This window comes from Zingiber officinale, chromosome 5A, assembly GCF_018446385.1.
Source record: "Zingiber officinale cultivar Zhangliang chromosome 5A, Zo_v1.1, whole genome shotgun sequence".
NCBI classification, from domain to species: Eukaryota; Viridiplantae; Streptophyta; class Magnoliopsida; order Zingiberales; family Zingiberaceae; genus Zingiber; species Zingiber officinale.
This window is the reverse complement of record NC_055994.1, coordinates 137,840,711-137,853,466: the sequence shown is the minus strand read 5'-3', so window position 1 is coordinate 137,853,466 and position 12,756 is coordinate 137,840,711. Positions and strand designations below refer to the sequence as shown.

At 34.8% G+C, this 12,756-nt stretch overlaps 2 protein-coding genes across 4 annotated transcripts; one reads left to right on the top strand and one right to left on the bottom strand.

Annotated features, from left to right (window-relative positions):
- The first annotated feature begins 632 nt into the window (after nucleotides 1-632).
- LOC121982052 (putative glutaredoxin-C14) lies at nucleotides 633-1,025 on the top strand. The gene has a single exon (XM_042534912.1). The coding sequence runs from the start codon at nucleotides 714-716 to the stop codon at nucleotides 1,023-1,025; it is 312 nt and encodes a 103-aa protein (XP_042390846.1). The 5' UTR covers nucleotides 633-713.
- Nucleotides 905-10,270, bottom strand: LOC121982050. 3 transcript variants are annotated; one of them, XM_042534910.1, is made up of 7 exons: nucleotides 9,499-10,270; nucleotides 7,902-8,019; nucleotides 5,898-6,250; nucleotides 5,720-5,818; nucleotides 2,511-4,237; nucleotides 2,341-2,425; nucleotides 905-1,038 (listed from the first exon to the last, which is right to left on the bottom strand). In XM_042534910.1, exons 1-5 carry the CDS (start codon nucleotides 10,179-10,181, stop codon nucleotides 2,707-2,709), a joined length of 2,784 nt encoding a protein of 927 aa, XP_042390844.1. In that variant the 5' UTR covers nucleotides 10,182-10,270; the 3' UTR covers nucleotides 905-1,038; nucleotides 2,341-2,425; nucleotides 2,511-2,706. The 3 variants fall into 3 exon arrangements, with proteins under 3 accessions (XP_042390844.1, XP_042390845.1, XP_042390843.1); XM_042534911.1 differs by having other exon boundaries at nucleotides 908-1,043; XM_042534909.1 differs by lacking the exon at nucleotides 905-1,038 and having other exon boundaries at nucleotides 2,188-2,425.
- Between the last annotated feature and the right edge of the window lie 2,486 nt (nucleotides 10,271-12,756).

Below are 12,756 nucleotides of genomic sequence, written 5' to 3'. Positions count from 1 at the left end.
ATTATTTTATGATCAAAAATCATAGATTCAAATTTTAAAAATAGTCTCTTATAAAAAAAATAAGATATAACTGTATACAATAAATCTTCCCTAGGACTCCATATCTAAATCTATAATCATCTAATATTTTTATTTAACATCACCTCACAAGAGTACCATGTTAATTTAAGCTTACAAAGTGTGACGAATCTCAATACAAGTGGTAAAAGGGAATGTTTAGTTCAACTAAATTTACATGTTAATCTTTTTGTCTTATTCTTCCATTCGATGTATATTTGATTAGTAAGTCTTGAAGCTTCCCCTAATTTTCTCAAACTTCACAAGGTGAAGGTCCGGTAGTTCCAAAATGAGCATCGTCCATAGTAAAAAAAAAAAAAGACAAAAAAAAAAAAGGTGCTTGAAACCTTTATCAAAATGACAAGGCATTTGGAATCTAAAAGTCAACTGATATATTCACTAGGTAGCCACCAAAATATTCCTCAATCTCATACCACCCCACAAAAAGTAAACTTGCTATTATCCAATCAAAATGTCAATATCAAAGCAATGATAAAAAAAAATTAATACAAAAATCCAAACGCTTTTCAATTTTTGTTTACTTCTCCTCTCTATAAAAGCAAGCCTACACAAAAGCTAAGTCAAGCAACAAGCCTAAGCCTCCAACACTTGGATTTGTTTGGTTGTAGTCTAGCAGGGTTTCATTGTGCATAGCAATGGACAAGGTGATGAAGTTGGCGTCGCAGAGGGCAGTCGTCGTGTTTAGCTTGAGCTCGTGTTGTATGTGCCACACCGTGAAGAGCCTCTTCCATGACCTTGGTGTCAATGCCGCTATCCATGAGCTCGACGAGGTCCCGTGGGGGCGAGAGATGGAGAAAGCTCTGGCTAAGCTCGTGGGGCGAAACTCACCGGTGCCAGTCGTGTTCATTGGAGGGAAGTTGATTGGATCGACCGACAAAATCATGTCGTTGCACCTCGGGGGCAGGCTGGTCCCTCTCCTTCGCGATGCGGGCGCGCTTTGGGTTTGACAAGTAGATCTTGCTTAACTCAATAAAGCCAAATGCAAAAAAATAAATAAAGTATAGAGATGTACGACTTGAAAGAAAAGCTCACTCATGAGATTACTTCATGTAATTTTTCACATGATGTAATTGATGCTAATTAGACTTTTCTTAACTACTAGTCTCAAATATTACTAAGGAAATTATAAAGCTTTTTAGCATGTTAATTAGAAATCAATATCTTTTGTGAATTGGCTCATCAATCTTCTCTCTTGAGATCTAGAGATAATAGTGTTCCTTTGTGATATGTTTCTGCCCATAATTAACTTTTAATTATCTTGAATATTAAAAAGTATTTTTTTTTTTTTCAAGTTTAGCATGTTTCATGGTAACAATTAGCCATCCCTGTTAATGAAATTCTAAAACTTGTTTATTTTAACAAATTTAAATATCTACCTCTACTTATATTAAATAAAAATGGATATACGTTCCAAGAAATTCAAACTCTAAAAATTAGAAAACAAAAGAAAAATAAATAATTCAGAAAAAAATCATAAAAATACTATTTTTATTTGTTTAAATTGACTAAATCTCCACCTCCAAAAAATCTAGAGAAAAAACAGGGCAATTCAAAATTCTACAAAGTTGAAAAATACTCTAAATGAGGAGACTCATGATCTGTCAAACAAATAATATACAACATAGAATCAGTGATTCATAAAAACTCAAAAAATATATATATATTATTGTCATGATTAATTAAATAAATTGTGCCCGAGTCAAATCGATTGCATTGCATGGATGGTGAGTGACATGACTTGTCTTATCATCCACTGATTATATATATATCATGTCAACTATTCTTTAGCATCCAATCAACAGCAAAGAATATTCACGTTATTAGGATTAAAGCATCTACTATTTCTGCAATTTAAATACCGCGGCCCAAGATCAGTTCGCGGCATAAGTAAAAAAAGGACAATCCAACGTACTAAACTGCAGTCGATACATGATCTCAAAAAAGGAATCCAACCACTTTAAATGTACTATTTCTGCAATTTAAATCCCTGATCACAATATCACAAAAGATGATAAAGACTAAGGCCATGAATATTATCTTCAACAGATACCCAACAAGAACAAATTCTTGACATGCCTGTGCGTGATGGAACTGACACAGGGACTTGGATTTTATTCTGATAGGTCTGATAGATTTTTTTTTTCACTTTTTTTTTTTTTTTTTGCATGTTCAATGCTCATAATCTTGCAGTTTGTCAAAATGGAAGAAAGTAATAAGAAGTGAAAAAGAAGTCTCACAGCTGGTGAAAGAGATACAGCTTACTTTGGCCAGGACTGAAGGATATCTTGATGCTTATCAACTCCTATCAAGTGACAAGAATTTCATTGTAGCAGGGTGCATGTATCATCTGGATAAACAAAGGCAGATTATAAAACATTTTCATTAAAAAAAAAAATACATCTCTCAGTGTAGAGGAAACTAAATACTCTCACCTTCAATAAAATAGTTAAGAAATTAAGAATTCGGTCATTCGGAAAAGATAGCATATTTCAATGGAGGTCTCACAGTTGCAATGCTAAGGCATGTAAGGCTACTCAATGCAGCAGCATTGGACATGTGAGGTACAAGCACTTGCCATCGTCATCAGTTCTGTTCCAACCCTCGGTCTGAAAAGCCATTAGGAAGAAATTACTCCCAATCCGTACCTCTACCATTTCTTCGTGAGCCTCTTGTTCCATTACCAGACCTATTTCTTTTTTGGTCCAGTGTACCAAATCCTCCCTCATTAGTTCGCCTTCGGCTATCGAATCGTTGAAATCCATCATTTTCTCGGAAACCTCTGTGGCTGGTTCCAGTACCATTTCCATGCATTCGTGATTCTCTAGAAAAAGAATTCCTCCTGCTGCCCATTCTATCAGAAGCTCCAAATTCTCTTTGTGAGCCTCTAGAAGAGGATTGTCCCCTCTTGCTACCTCTGGAAGAATAGTCATCATCGTCAGACACCATGCCAGAAGTGAACCTGTCACCATTTCCATGACCGCGTGGCCCTCTAGAAGAACCATAATTGCCGCGAGTGAAAGAATTCCTCCTGCTGCCCATTCTATCAGAAGCTCCAAATTCTCTCTGTGAGCCTCTAGAAGAGAATTTTCCTCTCTTACTATCTCCGGATAAGTCATCATCGTCAGACACCATACCAGCAGCATACCTGTCACCATTTCCATGCATGCGTGGTCCTCTAGAAGAACCATAATTGCCACGGGAGAAAGAATTCCTCCTGCCACCCATTCTATCAGAAGCTCCAAATTCTCTCTGTGAGCCTCTAGAAGAGAATTTTCCTCTCTTACTATCTCTGGATAAGTCATCATCATCAGACACCATACCAGCAGGGTACCTGTCACCAGAATTGGCAAATTTTCGTTCTCTGGACCTACCTAGATTTCCTTGGTGGCCTTTCCCATATCTTGACCCTAAACTGTCGTCCATTTCATCAGAATCAGATTTGAAGTCATCATCTGACCCAAATGGCATCTCCCTACGTCGCAGGTGACCCCTGCCACCAGCCATCTGATCAGAATCCTCATCATGACCAGGTTTCCAATAAGGATGTTCAGCAGTACCTTCATCCTCAGAATCAGACATAGTATCTTTTGAAGCATGATTTTTTGAGTTTATATAATGATCAAATGCTTCCGAGCCTTCAGAATCTGATGCCTTTTCTAGCTCCGAAAAATTCATCCGAGAAACCTCGCTTGCTTGGGTCCTATCAAGTTCATAACTATCTACATCATCATCCTCTTCTTCATCAAAATCATCAAATCCTGTTCTACGAGAGTCCAAGGCAGATTGCCTTCTATTATCTTCCTTAAAGTGGTGGTCTCGTTCTGTGGTTCTTGACACCCTGTCATTATGTACCATATCATCTTTATATTCCAAATCAGTTCCCCTATAAGACTGATTGCCCAAAGAACCTTGATCATTCTTATGGGGATCTGCAAACTCAAACGCTGCAACATCAGCTCCATCAGATTCATTGTCATCAAAGTCAAAATTCCAGGCTGAAGAGACATTTTGCAATCTGGTAGTCCGCTCCAATCTTGTGTTTGGACTATAATCTCTTGTATCTCTTGTATGCACTTGACTTTCTGTATATTCATCAGGGGGACGCTGGTGATCACAATGAAAGCATGCCATGTTTCGTCTATAGTTCAAGAAATTGCACCTATAGAGAGGATAAAGGGTAATAGATTATCAATGACTTCAAAGTGTAAAAATTACTTTGTATAAAAGATAAGTAGCCAATCATGAGAGATAGTAATGTAAGCAAAAATTTCATACCCTGATCATCTTGACAGCCATGTTGATGATAACAAACAACGTTGTTAAATTGCACTTTGCAATTGTATTGTAGGATTGTAATCAACATACTCATGTTAAGCACAAAATAAATCAATGAAAAGGAAACAACAAAGAATTCATTGAAATTTGGAAAGTTTCAAAGATGCTTTGTAGATCATATGTCGGGTTTAGGAAGTGATATAATTTGATTCCTTGTCCATGCTATCTTAATATTTTCTCTATAAAACCATATATCCTAAACCAACACATTCTAAACAGTTGATAAAAAGAATACAAACTTTAACCTAACACGTCAATATGGCTCAAGATACGTTGGAGGATGGGGGTGACTTGAAATGACATAATTTTGACTTAACTCGTGGATATATCTCAACTAGTCTAAATAGGGTGGTGAAGGCAAGAAGTACCAGTTTCAGTAGATAGACTGCTAATCACCTCAGAAATCAGTTGACTGATTGACCAATAACTGGTTGACTGGTTGCCAAAGTTAATTGTTATTGAAGCTCAATTATTGAAACCCATCCTTTTTCATCTCAAAAAGACTAGTTTTACCACTCTACTACAAGTTGATCTTAGTATACCATATTAATTAATGAACCTTAATAAGATTTAACCTACTTGATACATCAAAAATCCTCCTAGAGCAATTTGATCCTACTGAGCATATACTTTATCTCTTATTGGTGTGTGAGCAAGCTTAGAATTATCAACAAATGACTCCATTATTGAGAATTAACTTCTCATTGCTTTGTGCTAAAATTGTTATTTTACATACCTTCATGGATTATAAATAGTCCTTAGCTGCAACCACAGTTTGAGATAATTCAATCTAGAGGATAAATATAAGTTAAATTGCTTTCATTGAGTGTAAGACACAACATTCTAGTAGGAACATCAATTCTCGAACAAGCTGAACGTAGCTAAGAGACTAATTGTCTTGAGGAGTTTCTTGCTTGGTGGTTAATGCCAACTTTGTGCTATCTACTAAGGTTGGAAGACCATGGAGAAGGTGTATGCTAGCATTCTAGCACAAGGTTAGCAATTACATATCAATGCAACTCTAAGCTAAGGAAATTAACAAAAACAGCTTGTGCATTTGAAAATTTTAAACTCTGTACCTAGATGAGTATTTGTTTGTAGTTCACAAGTTGTATTAGGTTATTAGCTTTTGAATTACTTGCCATAGTTATTTAAATTTGTTAGTATAAGTTATATTTAGTTAGAAAATTTTAGCATTTTTAAAACAAAAACACTCAATTCATCCCTCCTTTTGTGTGTCTATTTACACTTTCAAGTAAACGAAAATATATCATTAGGTAAAAGGCCAAAGATAGAATGCACTTACTTAGGACATTCCCATTCCCCAGGGAGGAGTTGCCGCTTGGGTCGTTTAGCATCACATTGCAAACAGACAATATTTTTAGCAAAATTCATGAAGTTACACCTGAATTCAAAATAATTAGCTTAAGCCAAAAAACGACAGGGAGTAAAATCTAACACAAACAAAAAGGTAAAAGATGTACTTGGTACAAAGCCAATCTCCTTTCTTCATTTCTACATCATCTCTCCCCACTCTTTTTTTCGGTGGTGGAGGGGTTTGCTTTACCTTAGGAGGAGGCTTCTTGATGACAGGAGGTGGAAGATTGGGATCTATTGGAATCGCACTCAACTTAACAATCTCGTGTAGCAACTTGCGGATTACAGTTTTTACAGATATCATTTTCATGAGAGGCTTATTTTCAACTGTTTCTTTTACATGATTAAAACCAAATGTCAGTAAGATACGCACAACATCAAGAGTGCGCGCTTCATCCTCCTTGCGTGGTAAGATATATCCTCTGCCACACTTGCTCCTTAGGCTGCATGAACTACATACCTGAGGTCAAAGTAAAGCATCAGTATCTGTGCAGTTTACTTCATCTAAATGATTCAAACATGGAAATAGATAGAAATTTACTGCATCTGGTCTTCAGTCTAAGGTTTAAGATGGAAAATTAACAAGAAAGCTCATTTTTCATGCTATGTTTCTCATATTTCTAAAACATTAACACATTTGTTGAATTCATCTCATATATTTAAGTTGCTTGTGATTATCATCAGTTTTTGATAATGAAGATAGTTACATAGACTGGTAAGTAGAAACTGATCTGGCTCCCTAACACTTATTTAAACTGACATGACACTAGTAGTGGCTAAGAACTCTAGCAATCCTAGAGAATTAACAAAGATGTTCTTTATCCTATTAACCTAATTTAGCTGACTATTGCTTGAATCAGGATCATCCTATGTTGCATGGATATGGGTACGGGTATCGTATCGGACATGACACGGATTCAGCTATACGAAAAATTTTTAAAATATAAGACACGATACGGCTAGGATATAGCGATTATTAAAAAAATTATATATATATAGTATTAAAAATTAAAAATCCTAGAATAGAAAACCATATTACATCAATCATAATATCCATTACTAACAAAAAAGTAAACATAACAAAATATAAAACACCAAATCCATCTTAAACAAATAAAGAAAAATCAAAGAAAGGACTAATTTAGGACTTTTAGGCCCAATTCATTTTAATTTATTTATTAATTAGTCCTCTGAAATTTATTATTTTTCAATTTAACCCTTGCAACTTTTAAATTTTTGCAATTGAGCCCAAACGAATCCGGAAATGTATCCCATCCGTGTCCTAGCCATATCCGACTGGTCAAACTTTTAAAAAGTCAATGACACAATTTTTGCCATATTTGACACGTGTATTTGTGTGTCATGTTCGTGTCCGATACTTGAAAAAAAAAAAAAAATTGGAGTGTCCATGCTACACAAGTATCATCCATATTAGTGTCATTCATCAATTATTAGGTCAGCTGGAGTCAGTACTAACATGAATCAGATGGCTCGCAACTACAACAAATTTGGAAAGTTATGATATAATTCATGATGGAACTTGGGATGCGCTAATGGTTCCAGAACATGGATTAACGAATTGAGTATAAAGCTTGGAAGACCTAAAACAAGCCATATGCTTGCAAATGCAAAACCCAGACTATCTTTACTGCAGTCAGTAGTAAATCTACACCTGAAAATATCAAGGCCTCCTAGCTTCAATCAGAATCATCACATTTCACATATATGGGAGGTGTAATGCCATTGCACAAAGGAACAGTTGTAACAGAGATTTGCAAGTAAAGCACGGTTGTTCATTCAAGCGCCATTCAGATCTCTGATTAATTTCATTCCAAAAACCTCCACAATCCTATCCAACTATCATTCAGCTGTGTTTCAGCATTTCCATGGTAACTAAGACATATGCTTTGTCAGAAGAAGGTCAATAAGCCTAAAAATAAAACAACCTTCAAAGTTCAAATATAGGACTGTCTCTAGCAATCTGGTGATGCAAGCTTTGTATAAAATAGGAAATAATCATAGAAAATGAGGCATGAGCTAAGAGCAGTTCATTATGCAACAAGCTTTCATCGAGTTCGTGAATATAATGTTACGGAGAAAGTGTTACATACATCTCCTTCGTCAAGGTGCACAAGCTTTCTTAACAGCTTTGCTGAGAAGACAACTTTTGGGCTCATACTTGGGCATCCATGACCCACCAGAACTTGAATATCATTCCTTGACAATGACCTACATTCCAATTATCATTAAACTTAATCATGCAAAGAATTATGACATAAACAATAACAATATCCAATGCCAGCTAAAACTTAGGGGATTATTTACATGAATGAAGAAGTTGAAGGATGGCCTAAGATCAAGAGAGAAGTCAAAGGATGGAAAATCTCTCCCTTGTTCCCTTTTGACAAACAGAGGTGGCAAAAAAGAAGGAAATCATATATTTTTTAGGACATGAATTTGAGTATCCATCCTTTGTAACTCAACTGGATGGAAAGTTAATTAACACACAATTATAAATAAAGCAATCATTCATCCTCTTTATATATGCTCATTCAAGGAAACAACTCCATGGATAATTTCCTTATCGTCCCTCCATTTCATCTTTCCATCATATTCACCCTTTTATTAACCATCTCTTCAAGGAAATAAGATGAATGAGGATGGATGGATGGATGGTTGGATGGATGTTTAATTTGTCCTTCTGCCTGTTCATTTAACACCTATTCGTTGAACTGTTCTGGAGTGATAAACCAAAGAACAAGTAATAAAATTGAAAAATGGCAATACCATACTCTGTTTGTAACCCCTTTCACATTTCTCTCTCATTTCGTCTCGCTAATTTTCAAACGTTTCAAACTTTCTTCCAGTTGTAAGAATATTAAAATGTCAAAGTAAACATTGATATTCCCATCATTCAACTCTAGACAATGTTAAATCAATATTATTATTATTATTATTATTATTATTATTATTATCATCATTATCATCATCATCAACTTAATTACATTAAATAGATTATATCTAAATGAAGGTCAACTAACTACTAGTCAATTTTAGATGATTTGTTGTTGGGAAAAGAGGAATTAAAGTATGAAGGCCTTTTTGAATAATCTGTCCTAAGAAACGAGAGGAGAGATAGGAAATGCACAGACACATCGGGAGAAAGAGAGGCGTAATATGAGACACATGAAGAGACATAGGGGTGTCTGTAAGAGAGAAAGTTGAAAAAGGACAAAAAAAATCAGATTGCGCCCAATGTAGGTTATAAAACTGAAACAAATAAGAACAACATTAAAATAGTATGTAAAAATTATAATATCCACCCCTCTCTCTCAGTTTGCCTAATTTGGGAGGCCAAAAATGAGAGAAATCAGAAACTTTATCCTTCTGTTTATCCTTTGATTGATCCATCCTTTCAACTGAAATAATAGACATTTGTGTCCATCCATCTACACATTCATCCATCTATTGATTCCTTCTAAACTAACAATGTGGCAGATGCTTCTTGAGTCTGAACTTTTATCTCAAACCAAATTATGAGTCTACAGTTGCATTATTCAAATACCAATTTTCTTCCACAAAATATGATGGTGCAACCAAAAAGATCCAAATGTAAACGAAGTCACAGAAAAGGAACAAATCCGAGATCACCGAGCACCTCCAAGATAAACAAAACAAAAAACTTAAAGAGTAAGATTTCCCGCCTACCTCAAAATATCAAAGCGGTCACGGCCAAAATTCGAACAAGCATTCCTCACAGCGGTCCAATCCCTTGAGAAATCAGACCCCACTTCTTCCTTTATTGACGAAAGGTCGATGGACAAATTCGCGGCGACGCGCTCCTCGTCTGTCCTGCGAAAGTCAAAGTAATTTTGCTGCGACAATCTCTCAATCAGCTCAATCCACTCGGGCCAGGGGTGTACGACCTCCACCTCCTGCCTAAGAACATCTCTCATACTCCCATTCGTGCTCGTATCAGTTAGCGCACGAGGCGCTGGGTCCATGGGAGTGCCATCATCATTGGATGGAGGCGACGGGAGCGGGGGCGAAGGCGGGGAAGGCGAGGGCGGCGGCGCGGCCTTGGCCTGGTGCCAGGCGCGGATGCGCTGGAGAGCGGCTTCCTTATCAGCGCGATCACGATCGATGGAGTCGATCTGGTCGAGGACAAAGGAGAGGCGGGCGGAAAGGGAGGATCGAGGGGGGTCAAGAGGATCAGAGGAGTCAGACGAGTGCTGCGGGAGTGGAGCGGCAGAGAGGGAGCGCGCGGAGGTGAAAAAAGGAGGGACTTTTACGAGGGAAACAAGGAGGGACGAACGGAGGGAGGTCAAAGGAGATAAGGGGGCGGCGACGGAGGAGCGGCGGAGAAGAAGCGAAGCAGGAGAGAAGGCCATGAGCAGTGTGACCTAGAGCGATTTGGTTTCCATAAACCCTCGAGAGAGGGATTATGCTGCACATCGTGGAGACCGGAGACAAGGGTTTTTATTTTAACTGAGTTTTGGGATTGCTCATTATACCAAAATCTGTCTTCCTATCTTAATTTGAATTTTTTAAAGGCTAAAATATTTTTAACCTTTGTGTTTTTTTATCCCATAGCATTTTATCTGTTTGTATTTAAAAAAATAATATTTAACCAATTTTTACTAAAAATAAGAAATCTTATAAAAGATAATTACACCCTTATTTTTTATCATTTTTTAATAGTAAAAACATATTTAATTGATTATTATATTCTTTAGTATAAATCCTCACACTTATCTTTTTTTTTATCATTTTTTAATAGTAAAAACATATTTAATTGATTATTATATTCTTTAGTATAAATCCTCACACAATTCGTACATGTACCAATATAAATAATAGAAAAATAACAATTTTAAAAAGGATAACCAGTAAAAAATTCATTCCACTATCTCATTAAACAAAAAAATCATAATTCTAAATTAATGATTCAAAATAAAATAAAGATGGAACAAAATTCATCATTAAAATACTCTTCCTCATCATCAAATATGACGTACAATAAAGTAGGAGTGATTTTAGTTCATCAATTTAGAATTAAAACTCTTTTTAAGGTTGGTGAAGGTGGTGGAATAACTTTTTGGCTAATTATCACTTTCAGGATTAATGTTTTTCTATTATTTATGCAGGTACATGTATGAATTTTACAAGGATTTTTATCGAAGAATATAATAATCAATTTAATGTGTTTTCCCCTCTTGAGGTTATTATCGAAAATAATAAATAAAACAATGGCACAATTATTTTTTATTCATTGTATGTCACATTTGATAATGAGGAGGAGATTTTTAATATTAAATTTTATTTCATCTTCTTTGATTTTGATTCATCAATTTAGAATTCTTGTTTTTTTTTTTATTTGGTGAGGATAATGGAATGATTTTTGGTCGTTAAAAGAGTTATTATTTTCATTACTTATGTTGGTGTATGTATTAATTTTATAAAAAATTTTATCAAAGAATATAATGATCAATTCAACATAATTTTTCTCTCTTGAGTTTATTATTGAAAAAAAAACACACACACCTTCAACAAGGTTTCTTATATTTGACTTATGGTTAAAGGGGATTAAATGTTGATTTTTAAATATACGGGTAAAATGCTACTGGACAGGAAATATAGGAGGATTAAAGGTATTTTAGCTTTTTTTTAATACATAAATAAAAAATTTAAAGAATAAAGATTTTGTTTTTAAAAAATAATTAATCATATCAATAACATTGAATTTGAGATGACTGATTTAATCCTATAAAAAATTTTCACTGTCAAAATAAATTAGAAAGTACATTTTCTAGACTCTAGAGTAATGAAATGAGGAGTATAATGAAAATGTATTAGATGATTTTATGAAAATTAGGTTTGCCAAACGACACATTTTATAACTTGCATGTACCACTTCGTTAAAAATTGCAATTAGCCCCCAGGAGCTATAGTATAGTGATAAAATATTCAGGTTATCACTCAGGTACCCGTGGTTCAAGCTCCAGCTATGACGAATTTGTAAAAAATTTTCCTCCAAATGGGATACGTAACTAAAGGATGTTAGACTCCTGGGCTGCCAGCTGCAAGCGCTTCCCAATTTACCCTGATAGCCGATGGAAAACTTTTATGGAGTCGAACTAATCATTCCAGGCTCAACGTTACCCCAATCTGATTAATTTTTTTTTAAAAAAAAATTGTAATTCAATTTTAATGTAAATAAATTAAATTTTGTTAGGATAAAATATATTTAAGTAAAAATCAGGCATTTTTTATAAAAAAAATCAAAAGAGATTTTTTAATATATCAGCAAAATAATATACATCACAGCTTTATTTTACCCGTGCCATAACACTATAGTATTTGAAAAAAAAATGACTTAAATACACTAAGGCTACGTTTGGTAGGGTATAATCTACCTTATAATATAATCAAGATTACATTACAAGGTTGATTATTTTGTTTGATTTAATTTTAAACTTGTAATATAGGCTACGTTTAGTTGGGTGTAATGTAATTGAGCTTGTAATGTAATCAAATTTGTAATATAATGTAATGTAATCCTGATTACATTACTATGTTTGGTAATGTAATATATGTAATCTTTGATTACAAGGATGATTACATTCTTTTATTTGGTGTCCATTATTTTTTATAAGGAATGTAATTCGTATTATTATAAAATGACAAAAATATCCTACGACCTCTACCGGTGGGCGCTACATCTCTGTCGGAGTTTGCGGTCGCCGCCGTCGTCGGTCGCCGATTGACGGCGACAGATTAGGGATATATTTGACATTTAAATTTTTGTTAAACGATGACCTTATAATGTAATCGGATTACAATGTGTTTGTTTTGTAATCCAGATTACAAAATTTCATTATATTTTGTAATCCAGATTACATTACAAGACTGATTAATTTGTTTGGTTTCATTTTTAACTTGTAATGTAATGTAATCTGGATTACA

What these genes read in the sequence shown, in the direction of transcription:
- LOC121982052 (XM_042534912.1), top strand. Translation starts at nt 714, where the DNA reads ATGGACAAGGTGATGAAGTTGGCGTCGCAGAGGGCAGTCGTCGTGTTT.
- LOC121982050 (XM_042534910.1), bottom strand. Translation starts at nt 10,181, where the DNA reads ATGGCCTTCTCTCCTGCTTCGCTTCTTCTCCGCCGCTCCTCCGTCGCC. An exon ending in GACCGCTTTGATATTTTGAG is followed by an intron (nt 8,020 to 9,498) that starts GTAGGCGGGAAA and finishes ATTGGAATGTAG; the next exon opens with GTCATTGTCAAGGAATGATA. An exon ending in GGGGAATGGGAATGTCCTAA is followed by an intron (nt 4,238 to 5,719) that starts GTAAGTGCATTC and finishes TCCTCTCTATAG; the next exon opens with GTGCAATTTCTTGAACTATA.